Source organism: Microtus pennsylvanicus, chromosome 11, assembly GCF_037038515.1.
Source record: "Microtus pennsylvanicus isolate mMicPen1 chromosome 11, mMicPen1.hap1, whole genome shotgun sequence".
Lineage (NCBI taxonomy): Eukaryota > Metazoa > Chordata > Mammalia > Rodentia > Cricetidae > Microtus > Microtus pennsylvanicus.
Window position 1 is genome coordinate 36,721,348 of NC_134589.1, and position 23,452 is coordinate 36,744,799.

Consider the following 23,452-nt stretch of genomic DNA (forward strand, 5'->3'; position numbering starts at 1 on the left):
TAGATACAGTGTTTCAAACCAAGCTGAATTTCAAAGATGGGATGCCATGATGCTTATTTTGTAAGCATGCCAATCAGAGATCATGTGACTGGGTTGGGACTAATTTGTAGTTGCCCCACCAAGTACAGCATTTTGCATTTTTTGTCATGGTCTTAACTGCTGCTTTAATTTGCAGGATGAGTCTGAATGTACTTCAGATGAGGAAATCTTTATCTCACAAGATGAAATACAGTCATTTATGGCTAATAACCAGTCTTTCTACAGCAATAGAGAACAATACCGACAGCATCTGAAGGAGAAATTTAATAAATACTGCCGCTTAAATGACCACAAGAGGCCCATTTGTAGTGGCTGGTTGACAACGGCTGGAGCAAATTAAATAAATAAAATAGCTCTGTCTTTCAATGAAACACACAAGATGACTACTGCGCCTTCTCTTTTAAAAAAAACTCTTAATTTAGTGACTTCTGGCAAAATTTTATCTTAAATCAATGTGATTCCTTGTTTTGGGAGACGGTGGAGGTAACCTCATTCATTTGTTCTTTCTTCAGGCTTGTGTCTTTAGTTGCGTGGCTGCGCAGGCCTGCTTATGATTTAAGCCATCTCTTCATTAAACGTTTCTCTTCCTGTGAGACTTACTAAAGCAACTTAGTGGCAAAAGTAATGTTGTACTTACACCTCTGTACAGAATGACAGTGAGCTGGATATATGGTTTACAGTAGTCATCCACTTGCAAAGTGTCTGGACGCAATGTTAAAGGCAATGTGCAAAATTTAAAATAAAGAGTATTTATTAATACGCATAGTAGAATGTGGTGTACATGTTTCTACTCAGTGTGGTGGTGCTTTAGTATTTGCCACTTGTGAACTTTGTACTTGGCCTGTATTGATGGAGAAGATCATGAAGAGCAAATGAAGATAGAGATGCAGACTGTTCAAGACAGAATTCTTCCTCTGGTGAAACTTGACAACTGAGTAAAGCAGTTTCTCGTCTTGTTCTTAAAGAATAAATGGCTTAAATACTGGCTAGCATCTTCCTTTCTCATGAAACTTGAATTGCTACACTAAAGTTCCCAAAGAGGTAACAGAAACACTTTAAATTCAGAGGCTCATATTGCCCTAAAAGAATGAAAACAAAATGTTGGTAACTATTCATCCTCTAAGACTGACCAGGGAAGGATTCATGAGAGCTGACCACATTGGTTTTTGTACTCGGCCTTACTGGTTTTCCACCCATGAACTCGGTATGGCTTTAAAGTTCATTGCTGTCACAAGCTGACTACTGATAGGGAAAGATTTTCAGGAGTAGCATTTTGCAGCCATGATAGGTCAAATTGGTGATGGGGAGATGACAGTAAGATGCTTCTAAGAACCTAAGTTCCAGCAGGGAGGTGGTGGCACATGCTTTTAATCCTAGCACTGGGGAGGCAGATGGAGGCAGATCCCTTGAGTTTGAGGCCAGCCTTGTCTAAAGAGTGAGTTTCAGGACAGCCACGGATATACAGAGAAACTGTATCAACACCCCCCCCCAAATAAAACCACTTTTATCCCCAGAACACTAAAAAGAGGAGAGACTGTAAATGATGAAACTGGGTAAATGGGCAAAGAGAAAAGGACTAAATTTGTTATATACTGTATGAGACTGTCAAAGAATAAGAAGTAAATTGGATTTAACAAAAGGAAAAAAAAAACAGTGCTGGGCATTAGAGACCTATCCCTGAATATCTCTTACTGGCTTGCTGGCCAACTGGACTCGTGCTCCAGGCCAATGAGAGACCCTGTCTCATAGGAGGTGGGGTCAGTAAGGTGATGGCAGTGGGAAGAAGGTGCTTGCCACCAGGTCTCAGAACCTGAGTCTGATTCCTGGGACCCTCACAAGTTGTCCTCTCTGACCACATGTGGTATGCATGTCCCCCACCAATAAGTGTAAATCTACTGGTTTTTGTTTTGAGACTTGCCATGTAGAGCAGATAGGTCTCAAACTCATAGAGATCTGTCTGCATCTGTCTGTCTGTCTCTCAAATTCTGGGAGGAGTGTGTGCCACCACACCTGTCATAAATGTACTTAGAAAAGTGGACAGTGGGGGCTGAAGAGATGGCTCATAGGGTAAGAGCACTGGCTGCTCTTCCAGAGGTCCTGAGTTCAATTCCCACCAACCACATGGTGGCTCACAACCATCTATAATGGGATCTCGTGCCTCTGCTGCCAGAACACTGCATACTCAATACATAAAATCTTTTTTTAAAAAAAAGTGTACAGTGTTACTGAGGAATTATACCAATTTCCTCTGCCCTCTACACACACGTCTGGCACTTGCATATAAATGCAGTTGGCACACAACAAACAAAAGGTTGAATAGCACCACAAATGCATAATTAGGGTTTTGTGCTTATGTGTTGATAATACTTGGTGGCCCCCAGACAAAAGTAGTAGGACATCACATCCGAGTAGTGGGGCCGGAGTGAATCTTGGGGGCTTCCTACCATTGAATTAGATTTCAAGGGCAAAACAGTCATGCTCGGTGTAGTTTTCATTGTAGGCATCTTTTGTTTGGGCCTCATTATGCAGCTCAGGCTGGCCTTGAACTAGAGATGATTCTCTTAACCTTAGCTGCCTCCATGGTATATCCTGGGTCGTTGATGGCATTTCTTTGGTCAACCTTCTGAGTTGTCTTTAAAATTGGTTGTATGTAGCTGAGCAACATACCCAAACAACTCTGGGAAGATACTCTTAGCTAAGCTATTTTTTTTTTTTACTAGACATTCATTGCCAACTGAGTTACACCCCTGGTTACATGAAATTCCCAAAAGCAACAGTTTTGCCCTTGTGACCATATAAAGAATAGTAGCCAAATGGGTGCTTGTCCAGTGAAATTGTATTTTTTTTTAAAGTGCATTGGTGTTTTCACTTGCATGTATGGTTGTGTGAAGATGTTAGATCCCCTGGAGCTAGAGTTACAGTTGTGAGCTGCCATATGGATGCTGGGAATTGAATCAGTGCTTTTCTGAGCTATCTCTCCATCCCTAAGTGAATTTAAAAAAAAATCAAATCGGGGTGTTACTAGCCCAGAATGTGATTTATAATCATGCCTCAGCCTCCTGGTGCTGGTATTACAGGAGTGCAAAGGCATGGTTGGTGTCTATCTGGACTATAGGTCCAACTCCTGCAACCATAAAGAATGACTATATGAAGAAGGTAGATGGACAGGTTTTTGTTTTTTGAAGACAGTTTCTCTGCGTGTAGGCCTGGCTGTACTGGAACTTACTCTGTAGATCAGGCTGGCCTTGAACTCGGATTTCTATCTACCTCTGCCTCCTGGTGCAGGGATTAAAGGCGCCACCACCACTGGGGGCGGCAACATCAGGCAGTTTTACTGAATAGCTAGAGAATAAAGTGAACCCTACTCTGAACAAAACTGACAACCCGATAATGGAGAATGAAGTAAAGACAGTTGGGCACATTCCTGGCCTAGGACTGGGCTGCAGGTCACACCATCACACCGCTATGTGCCAGTACAGTCATTGTTTTGCTTTTTGTTAAAAGGTCTCATGTTCCAGCTGGCCTGGAGCTCCCTGTAAAAGACGGCCTTGAATTGATTCACCTGCCTTCCATAGCGCTGGCTTATGCTACCAGGCCTTGTGGTAGGGTCGATGCCCCCTACAACAAGTGTGAAGCCCTGTGTTGAGTCGCCTGCACGAAGAAAAAACAAAATCTTATAGGGTATATTGTACATGTCGTTTAAAGTTTGTAAATTTGCTTGCTACATGGTGTTCAAATTGTTAGTTTTTGCCAGTGATCACTGAAGTACATCGTTTAACATTGCCTCCAAGTAGGACTGGGGAGGGTGCTGTCAAGGGCAGATGGAGAACATGGGGCCTGTTAGGAGCAGAACCCAACATACTTAGGTATTTTAACCAAATTAGTTCTTGGTTAGTAAGGCCAAAAGACAGGACCACCGGGTACTGTGCCTAAAAGCCCTTCCTCAGGTCACCTGGTCTTAATGGCGGAAACACAAGCTTTTCTGAACTGAATCCTTGCTATCAAGTCACTCGGGTTTGGAAGGGCACTGGAGTAACCTTTAGGTCCCTCACCCTGGCCTCAGGCCTCTGGAAGTGGAGCTGACTGAGCAAAGGAAGCCTTGCATGCATGCATCCTCTTTCTCCTTCCACCACAAAAGGAGGCGCTCACCAAGAAAGCAAGACCGGAGACTGTCAAGAACCCCTCTCGCGCCGGTGGGCCCCCACCTGAAACGCTGCGGTTTCCGTAGGCCACGGGAGGGGCGGACTCGCGCTGGGGCGTGGCCGGAAGGGGCGGCCCCGCGGCCGCTCAAGAGACACGGCGGCCAGGCCGCGGCGGTCCTCGGGCGCGTGTGGCCGGGTGCCGAGGTCCCGAGGGCGGAGCCCCGGCCGGAGGCCGGCTGCATGGGGGTGGGACTAGACGCTGCTCCGACGTTTGCAGGTTGCCCGCGCCCGCCCCAGCAGTGACCAGGGAGCGGCCGAGCTCAGTGATCTCAGTGCCTGGCTCACCGAACGGGGTGGGCGGACGGCTCGGGACCATGGCCAGAGCCGGCATGGAGCGGTGGCGCGACCGGCTGGCACTGGTGACGGGAGCCTCGGGGGGCATAGGCGCGGCCGTGGCCCGGGCATTAGTCCAGCAGGGACTGAAGGTGGTGGGTTGTGCCCGCACCGTTGGCAACATCGAGGTAAGGCCCCGCTGAACAGCGGGGAAGCTCTGAGGGACGTCGTTTCCACGGGGTAGGGCTCCGAGTGGGGGAGGGGAGTGGCCGGAGCCAGGTTGTGACCCCGCTCTCACCAGCCTGCTACCCCAGGGCCATTTGCAACGGCCTTGAGGGCAGGAGTGATGAATATTTAGTTGCGAGAGGACGTACTTTCTCCCTTAGACCTATTTTGTTTTCTTATTTTTTTTCTTTTCTTCTTTCTTCTTTCTTTTTCTTTTCTTTTCTTTTTTTTAATAAAAAGCCATTCGCTCCTGGTAGCCTGTGCAGCACGGTACCAAGTCCCTGACCCTTGGCATTCTCTCCCTTACCCTGCCATCGTCCGCCCCTACACTGGCAGGTGGAAAGGGGAAGCCAGAGGTCAGGGCCCAACTAGTCAGCCGGGGAGAAGGAAAGAAAGCTGGCTAGCTTTAGTGGTTACGTTAGTTTCCTCTTGTCCCCAGACCTCACACAGTCACACCAGGTAAAGTGCTAGCCAACCAATGAGCAAGAAGCTAAAGGTCTTGAGTGTTTGACCCGCGGGTAAGGGTGGGAGCTAGCTTGTTCGTTCAATTCATATCTGAGGCTCCACTCTTATGCCGTGAGCCTAAGTGGTGACTGCATATTTACTTAGAGATTCTTCTTTTTCTGAGCCTTTTTCCCGAGGTGGGACTGAATAGGTGAAATAGGGCACTGGATATGTAAATCTTGATGGATCCAGAACTCCCTAGTTTTTCTCTTAACATGCTTTTGGGGGTTCTCAGACTTATGAGCAGTATCAACTTTGAAAAGATGAGGAGGAGATGGCCATGTGGGAAAAGACAAGAGAAATTCCCATTATTTGCCCTGGCAGGACCACCACCAGCTCTGTGGGCTAGTCCTTCACTGCAGGGCTCTGTCCTCACTGTGGCTCAAAGTCCGCTCGTAGAAAAGGGACAAGGAGGCCTTGGGTGGAGGCAAAGGGAGAAGGTGTGCAGGAAGAACTGTCCACTCCCCAGTTACTGACTAAAGGTACACTTTATAGCCTCCCAGATAATCCCAAGGTCACCTGGCTCCTCCGTTGCCCCACTTTGCCCCTCCCTTTCCCTGGAGAAGCATAGGACCCAGCCCCCCTCCACCGCACCCGCTTTGAAGCCTAAGGGATTAAGGCCAGGGGATTGGACAACTGGATCCCCTGGTTTGTTGGTTTGTTTGTTTTGTTTTTAGTTTTTTTTTTAATTTTTATTTTATGTGCTTTGGTATTTTGCCTTCAGATGTGTCTGTGTGAGGGTGTTGAACCCCTTGGAACTGGAATTACAGACAGTTGTGAGCTGCCATGTGGGTGCTGGGAATTGAACCCTAGTCCTGTGGAAGAGCTGCCAGTGCTTTTAACTACTGAGCCATCTCTCTAGCCTCCTGTTTTTAGTTTTGATTCCCTAATTCTGAAGCCACTTTTGTCTTCTTTTCCACTTGTCTACCCTAAGCTAGCCAGAAAAGGGAGGCCGTGAATCCCAGGGGAATCTCCAGGCAGATTATTCAGCCTTAGGATGATTCCATGTCATTAAGGGAGAAGTTCTTTGCTGTGTGGGTCTGTCCTTATTTCGGGTCATTTTGGAGAGTAGGTGGAGATGGCAGAGGTGACACACGGAGGGGCGATGACGGGGAGAAGAATATCAAACACACTCAGAGAGCTTTTCTCCCGGGGACTTTGAGTCTGGAGGGGGGATTTCCTGAGTTTCTTGCTCACTATCTCTTTTGTTGATTGATTGTTTTGATGATATTAAAACTAAGAGTTTGGGTTCTGGCATTCTACTGGGAGAAATCCTATTCCCTGAGTAGTTATGCATAGCAAAATCAGGTGGAAGGGGGCTTCTGAGTCCCAGAGGGATACAACTTTTGAATTCACAGAAAGTTAAAGCAGGAAGACCCTGACCTAGAACTTGGGAAGAAGAGGCAGGTGGAGCTCTGTGAGTTGGAGGCCGGCCTGATCTACAGAGCAAGTTCCAGGACAGCCAGGGCTACACAGAGAAACCCTGTCTCAAAACAAAAAACAAAAACAAAAACAAAACAACTAAAAACAAACAAAAAGGCAGAAAATAATTTATTTGGGCACCTGATCAAGCCTTTTATTCCTAGCTTCACTTGCAAGGAGGAAGGGGCTCCCGGCCAGGGCAGATGGCCAAATTGGCTTTCCTCTAGGGCAGCCTGCACCCCCCCCCCCCACTTACACAGTCACCTTCACAAGGCTCAAGTGCCAGCCACTCACTGGCCTCCCACAGCCTGCTTTCTTCCAGCTCCTAAATGTCAGCTCCTGCCGCACGCAGTGGCTCTGCTTTTTCCAGGCTCTGCAGTGTGCTGAGGAACTTGGATATGCACAGGGAGTGTCTAGTGGCAGGTGACCAACTAAGGTGGGGAAAATTGGGGATGAGGGGGTACCTGGGGTTAGACATTCTGACCACATGTAAGGAGAAAGAGGGACTTGATTGAGTTCCACTGAAAGGTGTATACACGACTCACCTTTAAGTTCTGTGTGCCTTTTGTGAAAGGGAGGTGGCAGTTCAGAGCTGAGCCCTTCTGGAGGGACTGGCTGGCTCTAAAGAGAGGTAGAGAATTGGGTCTCTGGGGTAACCAGCTCAGGGCCTCATGGTCCTAATGGAAGAATGATATGGTACTGGGGAGAGAGAAGATAAATCTCCCTTTGTTCCCCGGATCCCTGTCCCCTTCTCTCTCCTTAGCACTGAAGACTTGAGTGTATATGTGAGATTCCTCCTTGATCTGTCTACTGTTCCTCTCCTTCTCTGAGGGAGTGTCTACAACCTATTAGACTTTGACCAAACAGACCAAGCTTTGGGGATGGGCAGACCTAACCTCTCTCATGCAGCCAAAAGGCTGCTGCCACTACAGAGTTCCAATCTGTGCCCTGGGAGGGAAGGCTGACCCTGGGGGAGGAGGTGTGGGAGTGAGCGGCTCACCCCAGTTAGACCCCTGTTGGGTTTCATAGGAGCTGGCTGCCGAATGTAAGAGTGCAGGCTACCCCGGGACTTTGATCCCCTACAGATGTGACCTGTCAAATGAGGAGGACATCCTCTCCATGTTCTCGGCTGTGCGCTCTCAGCACCATGGTGTGGATATCTGCATCAACAATGCGGGCATGGCCCGGCCCGACACCCTGCTCTCGGGCAGCACCAGCGGATGGAAGGACATGTTCAATGTAAGGCTTGTAGAATTGGGGTGGGAGGCTGGGGGGCAGGGGTCAGAGGAGAGTGGGCACCAGGGGCCTAGAAGGCAGAGGGCTCCCGGAGACAGGACTCCAGTAAAAGGGAGCTTCAGTTTCCCACGGAGACATTTTGATTTTCCACTCGCTACTAGTATCACAAGGATAGTAACTGGATAAACACCCTCTCAGCCCCAGATAGTTCTTACACTCTACACTGGTTGTGATGGGATTTGAAGAGATTGCAGGGCAGAGAACTGTAGTTTGAGGAATGTGCCTGCCTGTGCTGGGCACGTGGTCGTAGGGGAAGACAACAGAGATGAGAGGTCATGTTTGCACCTGGCCCCGCACGGCTCAGGCAAATTCACGACAACCTCTGAGCGTCAGTCCCGTCACATCTACTTGGGATAAATGCACATAAATCATCACTATTATCAGCTCTACTGTCCCCAAGTATGATCTACAGAGTGTAGGAGAACACATGGCCTGGTCAAGGGGTGGTCCTTGCTCAAATCCAGGTTAGTTGCTCCCTGCAGTCTGGGCAAATCCTTGATTTCCTTTGAGAAATTGGGAGCCTGTAATACACTTTAGAGAATGTACGGGCCAGGGGCTGGTAAGATGGCTCAGTTGGCAAAGGTGCTTACCATTGAGACCCATATGGTGAGAGAAGAGAGGCAACTCCTGTAAGTTGCCCTTTGACCTCCACATTGGCACTGTGGCATGCACACACACACACACACAAAATAAGTAAATAAATACATGTAATAAGAGCATGTGCGGGCCAGGCACAGCCCCGAGGACATGTGTTTCCATCTTCTGGGCATTGTGGGGTGGCGTTAGGGTATGAAAGCATTTGAGAGGCTGAGAGCACTGTCTTAGCGCTCTCTATGTCTGGTATCAGTAGGCTAGTACTAATAGGTCCTTGGAAGGGAAACAATGAACAAAGAAAATGAAGCTGTGACCTCAGTCTTCTGGATCAGAATCATAGCCCTCGTGTGCAGAGGCACATGTCTCAGCCTGGACCTCAGCTTGCCCATCTGTGAGATGAGGGACTCCTAAGTCCCCAAGGCCCCTTTGTCTTGAATATTACCTAAATCCCTTAGCCCCATCCTAGTAGGCCAGACCCAGGAGGCTTCCACCACGCTCCTAGGGACTCATTTGTCTTCCTTATGCCTCACAATCCCACCCTGTTAAAAGGACCAGAAACAGGCTGAGCCCTTTCCGCATCCTAATACCCCAATGTTGCTGCTACCACAAGCACGCAGGCAGGTTCTCACTGAGGGCATGCTGTCCCGAGGCCTGGGGGACACTTGATAAAGCAAACCAGCTAATCTGCCAGCTGTCCCTCCTCTGGAGAAGAGAGAAGAGGAGGCAGGAGGGCCCCTGAGGACAGCTTTATCACTACTGGCCCCTCTGGCAAGGCTAATGGGTGGAGCAGACAGCAGACAGGCCCTTTGTGGCTGATAGCCTTAGATCTCTGCTCTGTGAAGGGTGGGGGAGGTCACCTCTGCCAGGAGTGGCAAGTGACCCCACCCACTGGATTCCCCACACCTGGACTTGTTGCTGGGGTATAGGTTAAAGGCCTGTGAGCCTCCCCCACATATCATTGGTGGGAATTACCAGGGAGCAGGATGGCCGAGGAGGGTAGGGAGAGGAGGCTTCTGTGTGTAAGGAAAGGTTTAGGCCATTTCAGGAAGGGTTTCAGTTTGTTTAGGAGGGAGCAGGTCTGGACATTGCCCCTGAGAAGGATGGCTGGTTTCCTGAGGCCGAGGTCTGACTGTGGCAGAGATGGCTGGCAGAGTGTCCTGGGCATGGGTGGGAGGGTTATTTCTACAGGAACTCAGCCAGGAAAAGAGCTGTTTCTACTGTCTTCAGGGGGTGGTAGCTGTGAGGGGTGGGACCCCCCACAGAGAACGCATGCTACTCCCGCCCCCTGGTGCCCTGCAACTCCGTCACCTATTCGGTTGGGCCCAAGCCGGAGACATTCCATTGCCCTCCCTGGCCCGCAGGTGAACGTCCTGGCCCTCAGCATCTGCACTCGGGAAGCTTATCAGTCCATGAAGGAGCGGAATGTGGACGACGGGCATATCATTAACATCAACAGGTGAGGCCCGGAGGCCTAAGCTCAGCACAGGTCTGTTCAGCAGTGACCCACCTGTCTCAGCTCCTTAACCTCCAAATGGCAGTTTCTTTGGTAGTAAGACAGGCGTTTAATATCTAAGTGGCATGATGCTGACCAAGGGAAGAGCAGACAGCTCAGCCCCTGCCCTCCATGGCCAATTCAGATCCAGGGATAAACCCGCCTTGTGGGCCGAAGACACTGCACGGGCTCTAGCATAGGAGAGCCCATTGTCTATTGAGGGGCATGGGGACAACCCCAGAGACCTCCCAGCACAGCCCTGCCAGTGAGCACACAGACAACATGGTGAGGCTCCTGTTAACCTGTCTGGCTGCAGAAGGGAGTACACAGCCAGCCGGACAGCTTCAAGGCAAAGCCGGTTTCAGGAGCTGCATAGACAAGAGACTAGATTTCCCAGACAGTGGTGGCGCATGTCTTTAATGCCAGAACTCCCAGAGGCAGAGGCAGGCGGATCTCTGTGAGTTTGAGGCCAGCCTGGTCTACAGAGAGAGTTCCAGGACAGCTAGGACTGTTACACAGAAAAACCCTGTCTTGAAAAACCAAAAACTGAACTGTAGGGGTAACCATCAGAAGTCCCCCCAGCAAGGCTTCCCTGTTGGCCTCTGGGTAACGAGGCTGACCAGGGTGCTAGGAATACTGCCTGTGTCTATGGAACTTTACTCTCTCCTCTCTCCCTTCCCTTCTTCCACCCAGCATGTGTGGCCACCGAGTCCCACCCCAGTCTGTCATCCATTTCTATAGTGCGACCAAGTATGCCGTCACTGCATTGACAGAGGGACTAAGGCAAGAGCTTCTGGAGGCCCAGACCCATATCCGGGCCACGGTGAGGCTGTGGTCTAGCCCTGGTGGGAATGGCACGGGCCCAGCCCTCCTGCCTGCACATGCCCAGAAAGGCCTGCTGAGAGCCTTGGGTTCAACTGAGTGCACAAGTCCTGGGTGCTTCTGCTCCTTACAAGGACAGTCTCCTCCCTTCATTCACCTAGAACCCAGGGTCAGATTTACACTGTTAGTGGGAGGGGCTGACTTGAAGGGAGCCTGGAGTGAGACTAAGGGAAATCAGATACCACCGTGACTGGAGGCCAGCACTCTGGCCCCTTCCTTAGAAGGCCACATGACTTTGGGTAAATCACTGAATCTCCCAAAGCCTCAATTTTCACATCTGTGAAATGGAATAATACTTATCTGGTTATGAGGTTAAGCAACACCACTTTGTAAAGCGTTAACCAAATATATAGGAACAGCTCCATGTGTATACAGGGTATTCTGAGAGGTGTCAGTTGGAGCTCTCAGTGGTGACTTTGGACTTTGGAAGGAGGAGGACAATTGACATGAGGCAGCTGTCCTTGTGAATCTATCCTTTCCCTTCTACCTCATGACCTGCTGAAGCTCAGGCTGAGCAGGACCTCTCTGTTGGCCCAGTGTATCTCTCCAGGCTTGGTGGAAACACGGTTTGCCTTCAAACTCCATGACAAGGACCCCGAGAGAGCAGCAGCCACCTATGAAGACATAAAGGTGGGGCCTTCTTCTGGACCCAGTAGAGCCCCCCAGTCCTTAAGTACCCTCAGGCTGTCCTCTCTGCCTAGCCTATCACTCCTTGAGGGTTAGGGTGAGGTGGGGAGGAACTTGGGTCACTTCTGCCCTTGTCTCAACCCTTTCCCCCGGTGCTCGCTCTCAGTGTCTCAAACCGGAGGATGTGGCTGAGGCTGTCATCTACGTCCTCAGCACCCCCCCACATGTTCAGGTGAGTCTGCCCTTAGCTCTTTACCACTGGGAGCAGCCCAAGAGTGCCCAGGGAGTCCTTTAGGGGGTGACTGCCTCAAATCGTCTGCCTTCCACAGGTTGGAGACATCCAGATGAGGCCCACAGAGCAGGTGACCTAGTGTTCTGTGGGGAGCTCCTGACTTCCCCACCCTTCACGGCTTGCCTCCTGCCTCTGGATTTTAGGTGTTGATTTCTGGACCCTGGATCTTACTTTCTGTATCCACTCCACTAGGGATAGGAAATTTGTCAAATTATTCTGTTTATACTTGTGAACAAATGGGCTGGGGAGAGAAGGCACGGTCGTGACCATTTTATCTGTTGACCTGTCCTGAGTCCCCTGTTGGGCTCCTTAACCTTCTCTTCTCAGCCTCTTCCTTTTGACCTGGGCAAGGGAATGTGGCCAAAAGGGGCACTGTCTATCTTCTTGCACCCTACCCTCTGTCCCTTAGGGTTGGGGTGGCAGAGACAGGCCTCACTCCCTTCCTCACTCCCCCACCTCTCCAGCTCAACTTTAGCTCTTATCCTGGGGTCATCACTGCACTCTGACCATGGCCACAGAATACTAGGCCTGTCTCCCAGCTTACTGTAACAATTAAAGAGAAAGATCACAACCTACTCTGGCTTCAGAAGTGTCTTTCATCCCCCCCCCCCCTTTTTGGTGATCAGTGTGGTTGTGTCTGAGAATTTCTTCCAGGTAAGTGGGAAGGTAGGTAAATTTGGAGTAACCATTCTGGAGTGGGAGCAGGGGATGGTTGGTGCTGGGGTCAGCCAAGGGTACATGTGTCTCCAAAAAAAAAAAAAAAAACCCCAAAACCAAAAAACTTAAGTTAGTAAGTAAACAAATACTTTATTTATAAAGGGCTGGGAAGTGGTTCAGCAGTTAAGAACATTGGCTGCTCCTCTGGAGGACTCAAGTTTGATTCCCAGAACCCACATGGTGACTCCACTGTCAGGAAATATACATTTTCTTCTGGTCTCCTGGGGCACCAGGCATGCTTGTGATGCACAGCCATGCTCACAGACAATACACCTCCACACATAAACAATGAAAGAATTTTGAAAAATAAAATAAATTGGCCCCGGGTGTACCAACACCTGAGAAGCAGAATCAGGGTGATCGCTGCGAATTTGTGGTCAACCTGGTCTACATAACGAGTTTTAGGTCACACATGGGGACTAGTGAGACATTGCCTTAAAAAAAAAGTTTAGGCCGAGGGATGGAGAAATGGCTCAGCAGTTTCTGAGCACTGGCTGTTCTTCCAGAGGACCTGTGTTCAATTCCTAGCACCCACATGGCAGCTCACAACTGTCTGTAATTCTAGTTCTAGGGGATCCGACAACCTCACACAGAGTATACACAGGCAAAACACGAGTGTACAATAAATAAATAAATCTTAAAAAAAAAAAAAAGTCTAGGCTGGGCGGTGGTGGTGCACGCCTTTAATCCCAGGCAGAGGCAGGCAGATCTCTGTGAGTTCGAGGCCAACCTGGTCTACAAGAGCTAGTTCCAGGACAGGCTCCAAAAGCTACAGATAAACCCTGTCTCGAAAAACAAAACAAAAAAAGGTTTAAAAAGGAAAAAAGCAAAGACAGGTTGGGGTCTGAGCAGTGAGCAAAGGAGTCCCAGCTTTACCAAGGGCCACCAGCATCAGCTGCTTGTCCACAGAGACACGATAGACTTGGGGCTTAACCACAGAGGTCCGGAGATGGGAAATATCGCTGGGGTTTTGCTGACTGGTGCTAAGGGTCTGGGTAGCTTCTGGCAATTCCCAGAAACGACGATGTACCTGAATGTGGGGAGGAAGGCCCCCAGACTGACTGATTGAACAGGATGGCCCACCCATCGTCTTAAATTGGTTTTTGCAGGTGCGGAAGTGAATATGGCTAGCCTAGCCTCCCGACACCTCCCCTCTCAGAGCAGCCGCAGCTAGGGTCAGCTCAGCAATGGCACAGCCTCGGCTCGCCCGCGGCGGTGGAGGAAGTGCGAACCATTGCTGTAGGGGGTGCTGTGGAGACTTAGTTGAGGTCAAACTCGCGTGTGCGTCATCGGACAGGGGGCCGGGCCTCTGGAACCCGGAAGCTGGGGACCCACGTGGGAGTCCGGGAGGCGACTGACTTGGCTTGGTTGGCAGATTGTGGGACTCGGGGACAGTTTGTCCTACGCGAGGGGACGAAGTGTGGGAGGCCAGCGGGTCCTCTGCAACGGTCTGTTAGTGGAGTCCCGGGCGCAACTGGAGCTATGCGACTGCTCTGGACCGTCGGGTGCTTCGGTCGCCGGATCGTCCGTCATTTCTCCCCGGTGGCGCGGCCTGGCGGGGAGGAGCTGAGCCGCCTGCTTCTCGATGACCTGGCGCCGACCCAGAGGCTGGAACGTCTGTTCGGCCTGTCCCCGTGCCTCCTGGCCCTGCGGGCCGCCCGCCGGAGCGTGGCCCGGCTTCTGCTCCAGGCGGGTAAAGCTGGGCTGCAAGGGGAGCGGGCCGAGCTGCTCCGGGTGGCCGAGGCCCGGGGCATCCCTGTCCTGAGGCCCAGGCGGCAGAAACTGGACGCCTTGTGCGGCCACCAGGTGCACCAGGGCGTTTGCATGGAGGTGAGCCCGCTGCGACCCCGGCCTTGCGATGAGGCCACAGAGGCGAGCCCGGTAGACGACCCTCAGCAACTATGGCTCGTCCTTGAGGGGCTCCAGGATCCCCGGAATCTTGGGGCTGTGCTGCGCTCCGCTCACTTCCTCGGAGTAGACAGAGTCATCACCAGCCGGAGAAACAGGCAGGAAGTCCCTTAGTGGAGGCGGAGTCAAGTTCCTAAGCACCTCGGGGTGGGGGTCCCTCGTCCAGGCTCCTGGTTGACGGAGCCTAAACCCTTGGGAGCTAGAGGGTGTGTTGGGCGCGGGCTTTGAGATTACCAGGTTTAACGGGGATCTTGGGGGAACCTTTGCAGCTGCCCGCTTACTCCAGTAGTCAGCAAGGCCAGCGCTGGGGCTGTGGAGGTGATGGACGTGTTCGCCACTACTGACCTGGCCGGGTTTTTGAAGGTAACGTGGGACGAGAGGGAAAGGAGAAGCGATGAGTCTAGCTCGGGCGCTTAAAGTCACTTCTAGCTAGCAGTGGATGGGAGGTGGGGTGGGAGAAGGGAACGTGGTGGCATTGATTCCAATGGTCTTTAAAGTCACCAATGGAGCATCGTCTGAAGTTAGGAATTTCCTCGCCTCATTTCTTTTACTACACGCCTTGGCCACCTGCAACAGCAAGTCAATGTCTGACACCTTTGGGTCTTAAGCAATGCTCTGGGGAGCTGGTGGGCAGGAGATGTGGATACATGGAATAGAAGCTCAACTTGAAAGCAATTTTGAACATGGCTTTGCTAGGGGCGAGCTTTAGCGTTCTTCAGCTGTGTTTCCCTGACTAGACACCAGGAGGCAGCATTGCCTCGCATTTGGCAGACCCTCTGACTTCTGTCTGATCCCCTTCCCACCATCCTCACCCCACGTAAGACAATAACCTTGAAAAGAGGCGGAAGATGGGCTGGAGAGATGGCTCAGCGGTTAAGAGCATTGCCTGCTCTTCCAAAGGTCCTGAGTTCAATTCCCAGCAACCACATGGTGGCTCACAACCATCTGTAATGAGATCTGGCGCCCTCTTCTGGCCTTCAAGCATACACACAAAAAGAATATTGCATAATAAATAAATAAATATTTAAAAAAAAAAGAAAAGAGGAGGAAGAAAGCCGCCTAATAAACTTTTTTCAAGCCACCTGTCTAATTTCAGATTTTCTAGTAACCATGCTGAAAAGTAAAAGGAGCCAGGTGTCTGTAATTTAAGCTCTTAGAAGGTGGAGAAAGGAAGACGATTCCTTTCAAGGCCAGCCTGGGCTATGTGAGACCCAACCTCAAAAAACCAAACAATAACAACACCAAACAACCAGAAAAGTAAAAAGAAACATACTTTCATTCAATGTGCCCAAAATATCATTAAAACATACACTTTAGGGCTGGAGAGATGTCTCAGAGGTTAAGAGCACTGGCTGCTCTTCCAGAGGTCCTGAGTTCAATTCCCATCAACCACATGTGGCTCACAACCATCTACAGTGAGATCTGGTGCACTGTACACATAATATTTAAACAAATAAATAAATCTATCTTTTAAAAAAATACACTTTAAATACTAAAAAAAAAAAAATTGAGATAGGGTCTTGTGTTGCCCAGGTTGGCCTCAGATTCACAGAAATCCTCCTGCCTCAGCCTCTTTATAAGTGTTTAGATTAAATCACATTTAAAAATGTTTATTTATGCCTGGAGTTGGTAGTGCATGCCTTTAATCCTAGCACTTGGGAGGCAGAGGCAGGCGGATCTCAGTGAGTTCGAGGCCAGCCTGTTCTACAAAGCGAGTTCCAGGACAGCCAGGACTGTTACACAGAGAAACCCTATCTTTAAAAACCCAAACCAAGCCGGGCGGTGGTGGCGCACGCCTTTAATCCCAGCACTCGGGAGGCAGAGGCAGGTGGATCTCTGTGAGTTCGAGACCAGCCTGGTCTACAAGAGCTAGTTCCAGGATAGGCTCCAAAACCACAGAGAAACCCTGTCTCGAAAAACCAAAAAAAAATAAAATAAAAACCCAAACCAAGGGGCTGGAGAGATGGCTCAGAGGTTAAGAGCACTGGCTGCTCTTCCAGAGGCCCTGAGTTCAATTCCCACCAACCACATGGTGGCTCACAACCATCTGTAATGAAATCTGGTGCCCTCTTCTGGCCTGCAGGCACACATGCAGACAGAATACTGTAAACAAAATAAATAAATCTTAAAAAAAAAAAAAACAAATAACTCCCCCTCCCCATGTTTATAGATAATACATCTCAATTTGGACTAGCCACGTGTACTGGGACTGGAGAGATAATGTTAACAGTGAAAGAGCACTGACTCCCCCAGAGGTCCCAGGTTTGATTCCCAGCACCCACATGGTGGCTCACAACCATCTGTGACTCCAGTACCAGGGCTTCTGATGCCCTCCCTCTTCTGGCCTCCACCAGTATCCGGCATGCGTGGTGCACACATATACATGCAGCTAAACCCTGATACACATAAGAAAGCGTCAGAATCTTTAGGTCAGGTGTGCCAGCGGCTTTCACATAAACAGCACGTCTAGAAGCATTTTCTAGAAGCATTTTCTCAGTCATCTCAGAGGCAGCCCCCCTTTCGGGGTCTCTGGCCAAGGAGTCACTCTTTGTTCCTTTTTTCCCCCAGACTAGGTTTCTCTGTGTAACCCTGGCTGTCCTGGAACTTACTTGTAGACCAGGCTGGTCTTGAACTCAGAGACACACTTGCCTCTACCTTCCGAGTGCTGGGATTAAAGGAGTGTGACACCATCGCTGGGCTGAGACTCCCACTTTACTTGACTGCCTCCCAAATGGATGCTCTAACCTGGATCTCACCCCCCACCCCAACTCTAGACTTAGTGCCTCTGCTACAGCTCTTCCCCTCCACTCCCACAGTGAGCATTTCAGATGCCCCATTTCTAGGGCTCACCTGTTCGCCTAGGGCCTACCCTGCTCAGTTGTTCAGCTTAGAGATCACTTTTGACTTCTTGTCCTCACAGCTACATCCCACACGTCCCCAAATCCTTTTGCCTTTTGCATGGAGTTATTGCTACACCATCCCCATGTCTCACTGTTTCTTCTTCTGCCCTGGTCCGAGTTCACATCTCCCTGTGCTGGGGTCTCAGCGTGGCATGCACAGTGATTCTGCCGACACTCACATCAGACGAGGTCACTTTGCTCAAAATGTTTCAGAGCTCCAGATCCGGTGGCACATACTTGTAGCCCCAGGACTTGAGAGACTAAGACTGGAAGATCATAGGTTCAAGGCCAGCGTGGGGTTCATAGTGAACTCATGTCTTAAAAACCAAAACAAGGGCTGGAGAGATGGCTCAGAGGTTAAGAGCATTGCCTGCTCTTCCAAAGGTCCTGAGTTCAATTCCCAGCAACCACATGGTGGCTCACAACCATCTGTAAAGAGGTCTGGTGCCCTCTTCTGGCCTACAGACATGTACACAGACAGAATATTGTATTCATAATAAATAAATAAATATAAAAAAAAACCAAAACAAAATAACACTTTTCAAAGTTTCTATATCAGTATTAAAGCCCTATGCTTCCAGTGGCCCTTGAGACCTTACTCTGTGTGGCTATTGGTTTGCCTCTTTGGCTACCTTCCCCCAGGCCAGCTTACCATTCCTCAGATACAACAGGTGAGCAGGACCTTTGTGTCTCCAAACTTGCAGGTCTCCCTGCCTAGAACCTTCCCCCACGGATACTCATCCATTAGTTATCTTCAGATTTGCACTTCGCTGCCACCTCAAGGAGGACTCCACAGCCACTCTGCCACACGGCTGGGATTTCAGTCTGCCCTGTTCTCGGCCTCATCCTCAGTGCCCGGAGCAAATGCTGGTCACCTAGAGGATCTGACTCACCCTAAGTCGAAGGCACTTTCAGTGTGTATGTGTGTGTGCAATCCTGGGCTCCTCAGCCATGGCTCTGATGACAATTCGGTGAGCCAGGATGTGGTGTTTTCTTCCTCTTTTCAGGCCAAGGCCCGGCAGGGCTGGCTCGTGGTGGGCACAGTGGGCTGCCCAGGTCCTGAGATCTCCCAGTCCTTCAAGGTCCCCATCACTAGCTGCCTAGAGTTCATCTGGGACCGGCCTACTCTCCTTGTGCTGGGTAGGTAGGCTATACCTGCTTTTCCGTTTTCAGTTGTCTATTCTAAGCATGTGGACTTCAGGTTGGGGCTCCCTAACACTGTCGCATGTCCTGCAGGCAATGAGGGCTCTGGTCTGTCCCAGGATGTTCTTGCCTCCTGCCAGCTGCTCCTCACTATTCTGCCCAGGCGTCAGCTGCCTCCCGGTCTTGAGTCCTTGAATGTGTCTGTGGCCACAGGTGAGTCTACATCTCCCTCACCCCCAACTCCATGGCGGTAGCTTCTGTCTCCTCTCATTTTCGGACTGATTTGCCCTGAACAGGCTGTTCCCTCTATGCCACACTTGTTTGTGAAAACAGGAGTGTGCCCTGCATGTGTCCTGAGTCCCTCCCTCTCCCCGTTGCCTTTAGGAATTCTTCTACACTCCATTTGCAGCCAGAAGAAGGGTTTCCCTGCACAGACCGAGAAAGGACAACTTCTCCAAGACACTTGAGAACCCTTAGCTACGCCTGGAGGACTCAGAGAGGCCCAGTACCCAGGACTGCCACTGTGGTTGGAAAAACAGGCTCAAAATGGGCTCATCTCCACTGAGATACACATGTGTAGGAATCGGACCGAGTCGCACGCCGATTCTCACGCAGGCTTGAATGTACCGGGCTCTCTGCCTGCGAGAGGCTGTTTATTGGCTATGGTCAGTGGAGACCAAGGGGTTGGGGTGTCATTTCCAGTTGGAAATGGTAGTTTGCTAATGTCCAGGATGTGTTAAGACAGATGGTGTCTGTCCTGGATCTTTCCTAGGACAGTCAAAGGGATGTCTTGGCATGAGGAAGAATGGGGCAGTCCAGTGCAGGGCGTATGACGTATGAGAGTGAGGATGTAGAGGGAAGTTGAGTGGACGCGCATACCTACTCTTCCAGGTGATGAGAATTAAGTGAAATGAGGGGTTCCATCCAGTGAGTGCCTTACAGCTGAGCTGAGCTGTCCTGCCCTGTCTCTCCATTAGGTGGCAGTCTTGCTCTTTGCACCATAGTTTTGCAGCTGCAAAGCACCATTAGAGACAGGGAAGATACAAACACACACACAGAGAGAAAGAGAGAGAGAGAGAGAGAGAGAGAGAGAGAGAGAGAGAGAGAGAGAGAGAGACAGAGACAGAGACAGAGAGAGAGAGAGAGACAGAGACAGAGAGAGAGAGACAGAGAGAGAGAGAGAGAGAGAGAGAGAGAGAGAGAGAGAGAGCAGTCCAACCTGGTGGAATCCATGACCCAGAGCCCTTGCTTTTGAATCTGAGAGGTTATGAAGTCAGCGTCACTATTATGCAATTCCAAATAGGCTTGGTCCCCTCCTCCAGGGTCCCACAAGTGGATAAAAAGTGTGATATTGCAGAATAGTGGTCTCACTCTGGGCTGCACGTTGGAACACCTGATAAGCATTAACGGAACAAGCCCAATACAGCAGCCACCGTGTGATGCTGAGAAGGGTGGGTAAACCCTGGGCAGTAGGATTTTCTTTCCTTCTTTCTTTCCTTTTTGAGATGGGGTCTCATGTACCTAGAGTGTCCTAAAACTTGCCCTTTAGCTGAAGATTACCTTGAACTTTTGATCCTCCTGTCCCTACCTCCCAAATGCAAGAATTCAAGACACCCCCCACTGTGCCCACATATGGAGCTGCAGGTAGATCAGGGCTTTGTGCAAGCTATACAAACACTCTACTTACTGAGCTCCTTCTGAGCCCTAGGCTGGATGATCCTTTGCTGTAGGAACTGCCCCGAGCACGATGAGACGTACCCACTAGACTCCAGGAGGTCTGTATCCCATCTCCAGTTATGAAACAAAACTGTCCTCACATGGCCAGTATCTTGACTGACAGCCCTGAGTGTGGGATGGAGGACCATCTCTGGAGGACCATCTCTGAATTGTAATCCCTGCGGCTGTGAGACTTGGGAAAAGTCACCTCCATGCTCTCTCTATAAAGAACAACAGGAGCTTGGTGCCCATTTCCTCTGTGATCTCCCTGGAGTAGGGTCCGAATGGCAGTGAGCACTTAGTACAAGGTTTGAATTTGTTTGCAGAAGGCCTGGAGATCTTACTTTTCTTGCTGCTGTTGAAAATACCGAATAAAAGCACCTAAAGGAAGGGTTTCTTTTGGCTCAAGTTTGAGGAGACACTTTCATTTTCTCATAGTGGGGGTGGGGGGGTGAGGTATAGCAGCAGGAGGGGGTGAGGCAGGAGCTGGGGCCCTGGATGCCCATGCTTGCTCACTCTCTCCCCTTCCCCTGTTCATTTAGTCCAGGGCTCCTGCCGCGGGGTGGTGCTGCCCACATTCAGAGAGAGCCGTCCCTCCTCCATTAGTCCTGTCTAACTGAGAACACCCTCAAAGACATGCCCAGGGGCGGCCCTCACAGGTGATCCCAAAGACAGGCCAATGGTCAGTGAAGATGAACCGTCACAGGTCCCACGGTCACCGTAAAGTTTTTCTCCTAAGGAAAGATGGAGAACCTTTCATCAACACCATTCCCCTCAGCTCCCCATCTTGAGCTGTGTGTCCCCAGCTGCCACATAAGCTCTGATGACCACTGAGCTCAGGCTCACCAAAGAGCAGGGATTTGGTTTTTGTCTTTTTATTGTTTTGTCAATTTTATGAATTCAAATATAGGTTTTTAGCATTGCCTGTGCCTTGGAGTCATGGGGTAGGGAAGGGGTTGTCTGTTAATGCCCAGAAGCACCAGATTAATTAAATAACAGTCTCCAGGAAGGAGCCAGGTGTTCCTCTTGCCTTTCTTTGCGTCTTCTTTTCCTTTGAATGTGTGTGTGTGTGTGTGTGTGTGTGTGTATGTGTGTGTGTATGTGTGTGTGTGTGTATGTGTGTGTGTGTGTATGTGTGTGTGTGTGTATGTGTGTGTGTGTATGTGTGTGTGTGTGTATGTGTGTGTGTGCGTGTATGTGTGTGTGTATGTGTGTGTGTATGTGTGTGTGTATGTGTGTGTGTGTGTGTGTGCGTGTACACGACAGCACGCATGTGAGATCAGAGGATAATTTGCTGGGTGGTATCAGGCCCAAGGACAAGCGCCTTTACCCACTGAGCCACCTGGCCTGCCTGGGCAGTTACAGAGAGAAACCCTGTATCAAACAAAGAAACAAAACCCGGGTGTTTTTGTGTCTGTGCATGTGTGCTGTATACACTGGATCAGTATTTCTTAAAAGTCCCAACTGGTGTCAGGGTTCAGGAATCCTTGGCTGGCTAGGCATGGCGGTGCATACTTGTAATCCCAGCACTCAGGAGGCTGAGGCAGCAGAGTGTTAATGCATTTGAGACTAGCCTGTTTTGTATAGCAGGTACCAGACCAGCCAGGGCTATGTAGCAACACCCTGTTTTAATTTTTTTTTTTAAATAGCATTTATCTCCTTCTCCTAGGTGGTGCTCAGTGGCTCTCAGAATGATCTAGTGTTTGACTTACCATTATAGGCTTACCTTCAGCACAGCTCTAATGAAATTAAGCTGTCCTGCACCTCTGGTAATAGGTCTGTTTACACTAAGAAGGTTGGGAAAGCACCAAGACCCCCAGGTTCTGTGTGCCCAGGCGACTTCAAGGGATTCCTGCTGTGAGAACTAATGTCCTTAAGAGATTGTCTAAAACTGCTGGGTGGATTTTTTTTTTTTTTTTTCTGGTGAGCTTGACTCTAGCTGGGGTGATCTGGGGAGAGAAACCCCAGCAGAGAAAATGCCTCCATCAGATTGGCCTGGAGGCAAGTCAGTGGGCATTTGCCTGATGAATAATTGAAGTGGGAGGGCCTAACCCATTTGTGGGTGGTGTGTGCCAATCCTGGGCAGGTAGGTAGTCCTAGGGTGTAAATGAAAGCAAACCAGGCTGGAGTCATAGTTCATCAGCTAAGCACACTGGCAGCTCTTCCAGGTCCAGTTCCCAGCACTCACGTGGCAGCTCACAGCCATCTGTAACTCCAGTCTTAGGGAAGCTGGCACCAGGCACCCACATGGTTAAAACATTCCGGGCCCCAGTTTTCATCTCTATAAGACGCAGATGCGAGAGCATACAAGGAAAGGCCACCACTCACATCTAGAGGTCACTTGCTGTTTCTTGCAGCACCCGAAGACCAGCCTGGAGGTTGGGGCACCAGGATGTGCTTCTCTTTCATACTGGCCTCAGTTTCCCCAGAGGTTCTAGACTTCTATCAGCCACAATACAGTGATTTTCCGTGGGATACTGGAAGGAGTTGGGGGAAGGCTAGACTTGAAAGGACATTTACAGAATTCCCTTTTGGCCAGTCCCCTCCCTTTCCCCCTCCATCCTGGCTAAGATGTGAAGCTCTCAGGAGGGCTGGGAACTAACTTGGAATTTTCCCACACTCTACACATCCCAACTTTCCTCTCCCCTAGCCAGGCCAGCCTGGAATACACACACACACACACACACACACACACACACACACGCGCGCGCGCGCGCGCGTATGTATAAAATCAAGAGGCTACATTGCCAAACCTTCCCCACGCCTGGGGCCCTAAACTAGATCCCTCTTCTTGCTCCTGCAGGGCCAGGCACCAGGGATCCCCACAGTTTGTAAATGTAATCAACCTTGAGGTCTCTCACTTCCACAGGTGCAATTAGCATGCCCATCTGCTAATCTCTGATTAATGATGTTTACAAACAGGGACTCTGCTCGGAGCACCTCAGCCCCTCCTTCCCCCAGCTGGGAGGTGGGGGGGTCTTCTCAGCACACACCCCCTCTTCTGCAGCCCTCCCTAGCCTCTCCCTCCTTCTCCAGGCAGTGGGCAGAGCTGTACCCTAACGCCCACGCTCACGCTCACTGCACACCTGGGAAGGAGAGAGCGAACAGACAGGAAGCCTTAATGGGGCTGGAATCCTACCCACCTTTCATTCCTCCCCCTCTGGAACTTCAAGGACACAGGGTGGCCGAGCCACCTTTATCTCCCACCCCAGCCCTGCCT

The 23,452-nt window shown here is 50.2% G+C and overlaps 3 protein-coding genes across 15 annotated transcripts in view; all 3 read left to right on the top strand.

Moving 5' to 3' along the window:
• Positions 1–802, top strand: part of Ggnbp2 (gametogenetin binding protein 2) — a 38,531-nt gene extending 37,729 nt beyond the window's left edge. For all 12 annotated transcript variants that reach the window (XM_075991265.1, XM_075991261.1, XM_075991267.1 and 9 more), the window contains one exon: positions 176–802. In XM_075991265.1, coding sequence (XP_075847380.1) covers positions 176–379 — 204 coding nt within the window. In that variant the 3' untranslated portion in view covers positions 380–802. The remainder of the gene's footprint in view (positions 1–175) is intronic.
• A 3,532-nt stretch (positions 803–4,334) lies between these two features.
• Positions 4,335–12,423, top strand: Dhrs11 (dehydrogenase/reductase 11). The gene is made up of 7 exons (XM_075991244.1): positions 4,335–4,702; positions 7,695–7,904; positions 9,917–10,011; positions 10,741–10,870; positions 11,467–11,559; positions 11,723–11,788; positions 11,886–12,423. The coding sequence occupies exons 1-7, from the start codon at positions 4,556–4,558 to the stop codon at positions 11,925–11,927; spliced, it is 783 nt and encodes a 260-aa protein (XP_075847359.1). The 5' UTR covers positions 4,335–4,555; the 3' UTR covers positions 11,928–12,423.
• A 1,459-nt stretch (positions 12,424–13,882) lies between these two features.
• Mrm1 (mitochondrial rRNA methyltransferase 1) lies at positions 13,883–21,244 on the top strand. Of its 2 annotated transcripts, none has more exons than XM_075991245.1 (5): positions 13,883–14,571; positions 14,743–14,836; positions 18,381–18,513; positions 18,610–18,729; positions 18,901–21,244. In XM_075991245.1, the coding sequence occupies exons 1-5, from the start codon at positions 14,048–14,050 to the stop codon at positions 18,981–18,983; spliced, it is 954 nt and encodes a 317-aa protein (XP_075847360.1). In that variant the 5' UTR covers positions 13,883–14,047; the 3' UTR covers positions 18,984–21,244. The 2 variants fall into 2 exon arrangements, with proteins under 2 accessions (XP_075847360.1, XP_075847361.1); XM_075991246.1 differs by lacking the exon at positions 18,901–21,244 and adding an exon at positions 18,078–18,295 and having other exon boundaries at positions 18,610–18,724.
• Positions 21,245–23,452: the final 2,208 nt, after the last annotated feature.

Coding starts and splice junctions, on each gene's coding strand:
- Dhrs11 (XM_075991244.1), top strand. CDS start 4,556: ATGGCCAGAGCCGGCATGGAGCGGTGGCGCGACCGGCTGGCACTGGTG. Junction 4,703..7,694: donor GCACCGTTGGCAACATCGAG/GTAAGGCCCCGC, acceptor TGGGTTTCATAG/GAGCTGGCTGCCGAATGTAA. Junction 11,789..11,885: donor GCACCCCCCCACATGTTCAG/GTGAGTCTGCCC, acceptor TGCCTTCCACAG/GTTGGAGACATCCAGATGAG.
- Mrm1 (XM_075991245.1), top strand. CDS start 14,048: ATGCGACTGCTCTGGACCGTCGGGTGCTTCGGTCGCCGGATCGTCCGT. Junction 14,572..14,742: donor ATCACCAGCCGGAGAAACAG/GCAGGAAGTCCC, acceptor GAACCTTTGCAG/CTGCCCGCTTACTCCAGTAG. Junction 18,730..18,900: donor GAATGTGTCTGTGGCCACAG/GTGAGTCTACAT, acceptor CGTTGCCTTTAG/GAATTCTTCTACACTCCATT.